General features: G+C 46.5%; 1 protein-coding gene across 2 annotated transcripts in view; it reads right to left on the bottom strand.

Moving 5' to 3' along the window:
- The window catches only part of CUNH19orf47 (chromosome unknown C19orf47 homolog), a 32,386-nt gene that overhangs the window by 20,958 nt on the left and 2,416 nt on the right, over positions 1-9,012 (bottom strand). For both annotated transcript variants that reach the window (XM_003802114.3, XM_023508261.1), the window contains exon 2: positions 3,274-3,325. In XM_003802114.3, the coding sequence (XP_003802162.1) occupies positions 3,274-3,292 (19 nt within the window). In that variant the 5' untranslated portion in view covers positions 3,293-3,325. The remainder of the gene's footprint in view (positions 1-3,273; positions 3,326-9,012) is intronic.

The raw sequence follows: 9,012 nt of genomic DNA, 5'->3' as shown, positions 1-9,012 counted from the left end.
AAAAAAAAAAAAGAAATGTCAGCTGTGTCCTAAGGTGTCTTGGAATTTGTATTTGTAACTTGCTACACACACTAGGAGACATGTACAAGAATATTCATAGCTGGGCTGAGCACGGTGGCTCACACCTGCAACCCTAGCACTCTGGGAGGCTGAGGCAGGAGGACTGCCTGAGCTCACGAGTTCACGACCAGCCTGAGCCAGAGCAAGACCTCATCTCTAAAAATAGCTGGGCTGGGTGGTTCCTGTGGTTCAGTGACTAGGGTGTCAGCCCCATAAACCGAGGGTGGTGAGTTCATACCCAGCCCCGGACAAACTGCAACACAAAAAATTAAAAAAAAAAAAAAACTTAAAAAAAAAATAGCCGGGCTGGCTGGGTGCCAGTACATAGCTCAGTGGTTAGGGCACCAACCACATGCTCCGGGGCTGGTGGGTTCAAACCCCAGCCCTACTAGAAAAAAAAAAAAAAAAGCCAGGCATTGTGGCAGGCGCCTATAGTCCCCAGCAACTAGGGCAGCTGAGGTAAGAGACTAGCTTGAACTCAAGAGTTTGAGGTTGTTGTAAGCTGTGATGCCACAGCACTCTGCCGAGGGTGACAAAGTAAAACTTTGTCTCAGTAGCTGGGGGTTGTGGTGCTTGTAGTCTCAGCTACTTGGGAGGCTAAGGCAAGAGACTCCCTTAACCCCAAGAATATTAGGTTGCTGTGAGCTGTGATACCAAGGCACTCTACTCAGATGAAATGAAACTCTGTCTCAAAAAGAAGAATATTCAGAGCAGCTTGTCTATAATAGCTACAACCCAGAAAACAACACAATATCCATTGGCAGTATCATTACAAACAAATGGCAGTCACTCGTGCGGTGAAATACTATACAGCAGGGAAAAGGAAAGAAGTACAGCTATGCTTATATGCCTGACAACACATAAAACCCTTACACATTATTTTGAGCAAAAGAAGCCAGACACAAAAGAACACATAGCATGATTTCATTCATAAATTCCAAACCAAAGTTGATAGAATGTTTCCACTGGTGCTACAATTATAAAGAAAGGTAAAGATCCTTACAAAAGATAAGAGAGTAGTTTATCCCATCCGGTGGAAGGAGGGGAAACGATTGGGATAAGACTCTCAGCAGGCTGTCAATATTCTATTTCTTTCTTGTACCCTCAATGAATCCCCAACAATACAAAAATATATATTCTTCTTCTTCTTTTTTTTTTTGAGACAGAGTTTCACTTTGTCACCCTTGGTACAGTGTCACAGCTCACAGCAATCTCCAGCTCTTGGGCTTAGGTGATTCTCCTGCCTCAGCCTCCCAAGTAGGTGGGACTATAGGCACCCTCCACAATGCCTGGCAAATATTCTATTTATTGACCTGGGTGGGTAGGTAGAAGTGATTTTTTCCATTTTTTTTTTTTTTTGAGACAGTCTTAAGCTGTCTCCCTGGGCAGAATTCCGTTCTATCACAGCTCACAGCAACTTCCAACTCCTTGGGCTCAAGTGATCCTGTTGCCTCAGTTTTTCTATTTTTAGTAGCGATGGGATCTCACTCTTGCTCAGACTGGTCTAGAACTCAAGCAATCCACCTGCCTCGGCCTCCCAGAATGCTAGATTACAGGTGTAAGCCACCACAACCAGCCTTTCCAATCTCTTTATTAAACTATACTATAATGTATACACAGTTAAGCACACAAGTTGATAGATTTTCCTAAACTAAACATACCTATATAAACAGCACCCAGCTCAAGAAATAAAATATCTCTAATACCCCAGAGCCTCCTTTTAGTCTCCTTGTGGTCACTACTCTGCCTTCTAACAGAATAGGTTGGTTTTGTCTGCTTCTATGCTTTTTATAAATGAAATCACAGAAGATAAACTCCAATATTCCCTTTTTATGTTTTTTTTTGTTTGTGTGTTTGTTTTTTGAGACAGAGCCTCAAACTGTCGCCCTGGCTAGAGTGCCATAGTGTCACAGCTCACAGTAACCTTAAACTCTTGGACTTAAGCTATTCTCTTGCCTCATCCTCCCAAGTAGCCTGGATTAAAGGCCCCCACCACAATGCCTGGCTATTTTGTTGTGTTGTTGTTGTTGTTGCAGTTATCATTGTTGTTTTAGCTGGTCAGGGCTGAGTTTGAACCCACCAGCCTCGGTGTATGTGGCCGGCACCCTACCCACTGAGCTATGGGCGCCACGCCCTTTTTATGTTTTTATAAATTTTTTTTTCTTTTTGAGACAGAGCCTCAAGCTGTCGCCCTGGGTAGAGTGCTGTGGCATCACAGCTCACAGCAACCTCCAACTCCTGGGCTCAAGCGATTCTCCTGCCTCCGCCTCCCAAATAGCTGGGACTACAGGCGCCCGCCACAATGCCTGGCTATTTTTGGTTGCAGCCATCACTGTTGTTTGGTGGGCCCGGGCTGGATTTGAACCTGCCAGCTCAGGTATATGTGGGTAGTGCCTTAGCCATTTAAGCCACAGGCGCTGAGCCTATTTTTTTTTTTTTGAGACACAGTCTCACTTTGTCCCCCTGGGTACAGTGCCATGATGTCACAGCTCACAGCAACTTCAAATTCTTGGGCTCAAGTGATCCTCTTGCCTCAGCTTCCCAAGTAACTAGGACTACAGAAGCCCATCATGATGCCTATTTTTTTTTTTTTTAAGAGACAGGGTCTCTATTGCTCTGCTGGTCTCAAACTCCACCTGCCTCAGCCTCCCAGAGTGCTAGAATTATAGGCATGAGCCACTGTGCCCAGCCCTAAATTGCTCTTAGTACCACACAATTATGTTTTTATGTATCTTGCTAAATGTACAATAAATCCCAAAATGTTTCAAAGCCACCAACTAATCCCTGTGCTCTACTAATCCTAAAATACAGAGTTTGAGAAGAATATGGTGATAAGGCTAATGATAGTAACAGTTAACAATTTTGAGAACTATGCTTATAATTTTACATGCTGTAATCTCCTTAATCTCTGGGAGTATTGTCATCTCCATTTTACGGATGAGAAAACCAAGGCTCTGAGGGCCTACATGAGAGATCTGGGACTTCACAATTCAAGTTCTTCACAGCTAAGCTATGCAGTGAGGAGCTAAGAGAGAGTGAAGAAGCAGGCAGGACCTGAGCAGGCCCCAGCCCCACCCGCCACGTTCCCCAGAGTACAGCTGTTCCTGCCAGTGACCTGTTCCTCCCTCCCCTATCCTGTCTGCCCCCACCAAGGCCATACCTCAAAAAGGGCAGAGGGGAGGGAAGGCCCTTAAAAGAAGCCCATAGACTCACCCATAGTCACTGAGACCATTGTCTCTTTGGCCTTGATGCTGCTCTCTGAATCCTGGAAGAGAGAAAGAGAAGACAGGGCCCCATGAGTCTCAGCCGGCTGTGAGTGTAAGTCCCTCTCCCGGTGCCTTGTCAGTCTGCCCTCCAAAGGAGCATTCCTGGGCTGGGGGCTCATTGCCCAGGAATAGCCTGGAGCAGCTGGCAGGAAGTCAGCCTGAAACAGAGCCACCACAACTATCATTTGTGCCTGGGACAAGGCCCAGGGACAGCAAATGTCCACAGCTCCATTTCCACATGGCCCCAAAGGTCAGCTGGAATAGAAGTGGGGCAGAAAGATGACACCTCCCACCTACCACTTGAACCATAAATACCCATTCTTTCATCCATTCAAATGCTATTGACTAAGAACCTACTATATATGAAGCACTTATGGATACTGAGGTAAACAAGAACATAGAACTTGGCCTTTTGTTGGGGTCAGGGGAGTAAAAACAGAGTAAACAAGCAAAATAGTTAACAATATAGGGTATTGGGAAGCCTTCGGGGAAAATACAGAAGACCCCAGAAGAGAGGGGTTGCAATTTTCATTAAGGTAATCAGCAAAGATCTAAACTGACATTTAGAGACCTAAAGAAGGGAAGGAATGAGCCCTGTGGTCTTACAGAGGAAGTGTCCCAGAAGGCACAGCATGTCCAGGGTCCTTAGCCAGGAGCACATCTGGCACATGTGAGGGACAGCAAGGAGCCAATGTGACTGCAATGGAGTAAGAACGGAGAAATAGGAGGTGGCAGGTCAGAGAGCTGGGGTACCAGATCATAAGGGGCCCCAGAGAAGGAAGGTAAAACAAGCTTTCACTTAGAAAAGATCAGCAGGGCAGCGCCTGTGGCTCAAAAGGGTAGGGTGCCAGGCCCATATGCCAGAGGTGGCGGGTTTAAATCCAGCCCCAGCCAAAAACTGCAAAAAATAAAATAAATAAATAAAAATACATTAAGAAAAGATCAGCAGATGGTAGAAGGTGGTATTAAAGATGTATTAGCACCGGCTCGGCGCCTGTGGCTCAAGCGGCTAAGTCGCCAGCCACATACACCTAAGGTGGCGGGTTCGAATCCCCAGCCCGGACCCGCCAAACAACAATGACGGCTGCAACCAAAGAATAGCCGGGCGTTGTGGCGGGCGCCTGTGGTCCCAGCTACTTGGGAGGCTGAGGCAGGAGACTCGCTTGAGCCCAGGAGTTGGAGGTTGCTGTGAGCTGTAATGCCATGGCACTCTACCCAGGGGAACAGCTTGAGGCTCTGTCTCAAAAAAAAAAAAAGATGTATTAGCACCAATGGAGACTTTCTTCTTTTTTTTGAGACAGTCTCAAGCTGTCCCCCTGGGTGGAGTGCCGTGGCATCACAGCTCACAGCAGCCTCCAACTCCTGGGCTCAGGCAAGTCTCCTGCTTCAGCCTCCCAAGTAGCTGGGACCACAGGTGCTCGCCACAATGCCCGGCTATTTTTTGGTTGCAGCCATCGTTGTTTGGCTGGCCCGGCTAGATTTGAACCTGCCACCTTAGGTGTATGTGGCTGGTGCCTTAGCCACTTGAGCCACAGGCACCGAGCCAATGGAGACTTTCTTGACAGGGAACTAAAGGAAACAACTTTCTCACGTGCTGATTCAATGATGTCTGACTCCTGGACCACTTGGCCCACGCTGCCCTGGCCCAAACTCCCTTCCCATTCAGCCTTCCTCCTCTCCCCAGCCCAGCTCCTCTCTTCTGCCCTCTCCCCTCACTCTGCTCCTTTCTACCCATTCTAGCCCCAATCCTGACCCTCTCCTTCACCCCTCCTCCACCCCTTCCATGGAGTACAGGGGACCCTCAGCACCTTTCTGTTTACCATCACATAGGATCTGCCACACCTCTTGCCAATTTAACGGTTTAACTGACCAGTCAAGAGTAAGAACCTGGGACCGGGCCAGGCACAGTGGCTCATGCCTGTTAATACTAGCACTCTGGGAGGCTGAGGCCAGAGTCTATAAAAAAAATTAAAAAATAACTCTGCAGCCAGACTGCAGGTTCAAATCTGCTCTACCACTTACTAGCTGTGTGGCCTTGGCAAGCTACTTCAACAGGCAAGCCTTGGTGTCCCCACCTGTGAATTGGGATGGTACAAACATCACCTACCTTAGAAGACCACTGTGAGAGTTAGATGAGTTACTCTGTACAAAGGCACCCAAGACAGGGCTTGGTGTACACTAAGAATTCTGGAGGTACTGTGTGTGGTCTCAGTCCCCAGGCTTCCCACCCCAACCCTCCCTCCCCAGGGACGTTACCTGGAATGCCTCCCAGTTTTTACCGTGGATGTCACCTGGAATGCCTATCTCCTGCTGTCCTCCTGGCAAGCTCTCCTTCCCTCTACTTGGTTGCCAGTTGCTTGTGAAGCTTTCCCTAAGGCCCCACATGTGAAACTCTCTCCTTTATCCTCAGAGAGGTTCACCTTGTCCATCTCTGCCTTCTGGTGACCCTCTTATTTTTATTTATTTATTTATTTGAGACAGAGCCTTAAGCTATCACCCTGGGTAGAGTGCCATGGCATCATAGCTCACAGCAACCTCCAACTCCTGGGCTCAAGTGATTCTCCTGCCTCCACCACCCAAGTAGCTGGGACTACAGGCACCTGCCACAATGCCCAGCTATTTTTTGGTTGCAGTCATCACTGTTGTTTGGCAGGCCCAGGCTGGATTCGAACCCGCCAGCTCAGGTGTATTTGGCTGGCGCCTTAGCCACTTGAGCCACAGGTGCCAAGCCTGGTGACCCTCTTATTGATGAACATGACCACAGACATCACTACACCCTATACCTGACACTCTTAGATCCACTTTCTCTTACAGATCTTACCACTGGACAAAACACAAGCAGCAAGCCAGAGTGCGGTGGCTCACACCCATAATCCTAGCACTCTGGGAGGCTGAGATAGGCAGATTGGATTGCTTGAGCTCAGGAATGAGACCAACCTGAGCAAGAGCGAGACACCATCTCAAAAAAAAAAAAAAAAAAAAAAAAGAGAAGAGAAGAAAACTAGCTGAGAGCAGTGGCTCACGTCTATAATTCTAGCATTCTGGGAGACCAAGGCAGGTGGATTGCTTGAGCTCAAGAGTTCAAGACCAGCCCAAGCAAGAGCAAGACCCTGTCTCTATTAAAAATAGAAAAACTAGCCTTAGGTGGTGGTGAACGCCTGTAGTCCCAAGCTGAGGAAAGATCCCTTAAGTTTGAGTTGCTGTGTGCACAGCACTCTACCTAGGGCAACAGAGTGAGACTGTCTCAAAAAAAAAAAAAAAAAAAAAAAACAAAGAAGAAGAAGAAAGAAAAAGAAAGAACAACATCTTAGATACCAAGTACTAATTATGCACCAGGATCAGGGCCAAGCATCTGATGCCTCATGACAACCTCACGGGTAAAGGCTATTATTAGCCCCATTTCAATTGATGAAAACCTAACTTACTAAGGTACAGTCATTTGCCAAATGGCAAGTCTAGCAATTGACCTCACTACAATTCAAAAACAAGTTCTCCCTGATACCAAAGCCCCTGTAGTGGTTCTTGTTGAGTGTTTACTACATGCCAGGAACAACCACCCTGGGGAAAAAGTAAAAATAAGTCCCATGTTACAGATGAGAGTGGCATGTTTAATGTCTTATAGCAAGTAATAGCAGGGCCAACACTTGAACCCAACTCAGTCCAATGGCTATGGTTAATGCTCATCAAGGAATTACTACAAGCCATGCCCTGTGATCCATCTTTGCAAAACCCAGTCAGTATTCTTGTACTGTACCAGAATTCTTTTTTTTTTTTTTGAGACAGAGCCTCAAGCTGACACTCTGGGTAGAGTGCCGTGGCATCACAGCTCATAGCAACCTCCAAGTCCTGGGCTCAAGTGATTCTCCTGCCTCTGCCTCCCAAGTAGCTGGGACTACAGGTGCCTGCGACAAAGCCCGGCTATTTTTTTTTTTTTTTGGTTGCAGCGGTCATTGTTGTTTGGTGGGCCTGGGCTGGATTCAAACCTGCCAGCTCAGGTGTATGTGGCTGGTGCCTTAGCTGCTTGAGTCACAGGCGCTGAGCCAGAATTCTTTAAGTATTGGTATTTTCCCTTTATTATTGCAAAATTCCCTGCTGGACTCAATTTCTTCTCTCCACAATCCTTCCAAATAGTGAAAATTATAATGATAAATGGCGTGTTAAGCCCTTAGAAGACTTAGATCCAGGACAGACGTGGTGGTGCTCACAGGTTCAAGATCAGCCTGAGCCAGAGTAAGACCTTGTCTCTACAAAAAAATAGAAAAAACCTGAAGCAAGAGGATTGCTTGAGCCCGAGTTGGAGGTTGCTATGAGCTATGATGTTGCCATGGCACTCCACCAGGGCAACAGCTTGAGATTCTGTCTCAAAAAATAAAAAAAGACTTAGATCTAATTCCCAATTTTACCACTTCCTAATCCTGATTCTGGACAAGTAGCTTAACCTTGTTAACATCACTTCCCTTACCTATACCAGTATAAGAATAACAGGAGTAGGCTTGGCCCCTGTGGCTCAAGCAGCTAAGGCGCCAGCCACATACACCTAAAGGTGGCGGGTTCGAATCTAGCCCGGGCCCGCCAAACAACAATAATGGCTGCAACCAAAAAATAGCCAGGCGTTGTGGCGGGCGCCTGTGGTCCCAGCTACTTGGGAGGCTGAGGCAGGAGACTTGCTTGAGCCCAGGAATTGGAGGTTGCTGTGAGCAGTGAAGCCATAGCACTCTACCCAGCGGGACAGCTTGAGGCTCTGTCTCAAAAAAAAAAAAAAAGAAGAATAACAAGAGTACCTGTTCTTAAAGGTGTTATAGAGATTAAATGAGTTAATAAATTCAGAACCCTTAAACAATGCTCTTGCATTACAAAAAACAAATCTTCAGTGAGGAATAGGGTGGGATAGTCAATGATCTAGTGTCATTCATATGCAAAGTTTGATTGGAAACCAATTATAAGACAATTGATGGGGTCCACAGGATCTAACACCATGGAATCACGTACTATAGGTTATTTCCATTGTATTCTAGGTTAAGTTTTCCTTCCTTTTTTTTTTTGAGACAGAGTCTCAAACTCTCACCCCGGGTAGAATGCCACAGTATCACAGCTAACAGCAACTCCTGGGGTTCAGCGATTCTCCTGCCTTAGCCTCCCAAGTAGCTAGGACTACAGGCACCTGCCACAACTCCTGGCTATTTTTTGTTGCAGTTGTTATTGTTGTTTTAGCTGGCCCAGGCCAGCCTTGGTGTATGTGGCTGGCACCATAACTACCGTGTTTCCCTGAAAATAAGACCTACCCAGGAAATAAGCTCTAGCAGGATTTCTATGCGTTTGTTAAATATAAGCTCTACCCTGATAATAAGACCTAGTGATGGGCGTGACTATGCAGTGTATCTGCATAGCCAAGCTATGCATTTTGATGTGGAGTGGTAAGGAAGACTGGAATACCTTTTTATCTGTCACAGCTCCTTTCTCTGAGCTGTTCACACTTGCGCGGGTGCGTGTGTGGTAACCGAAGTTGCAAGCATCCTATTGCGCACGTGCAAATGGCTAGTTCATGCATCACTAGCACCAGCCCCACCAACAAGGTCGGCTCCCTCTGTCAGGTTCCAGAAGATGACTTAACTGTATTTGAATAAATATAGATTGTTGTATTATACTTAATAAAAATAAGACATCCCCTGAAAATAAGCCCTAGTGT

This window comes from Otolemur garnettii, unplaced genomic scaffold (assembly GCF_000181295.1).
Source record: "Otolemur garnettii isolate 467f Iridium unplaced genomic scaffold, OtoGar3 scaffold00233, whole genome shotgun sequence".
Taxonomy (NCBI): Eukaryota; Metazoa; Chordata; class Mammalia; order Primates; family Galagidae; genus Otolemur; species Otolemur garnettii.
Note: the sequence above shows the minus strand (reverse complement) of the source record. Positions and strands in the feature narration are given on the sequence as shown.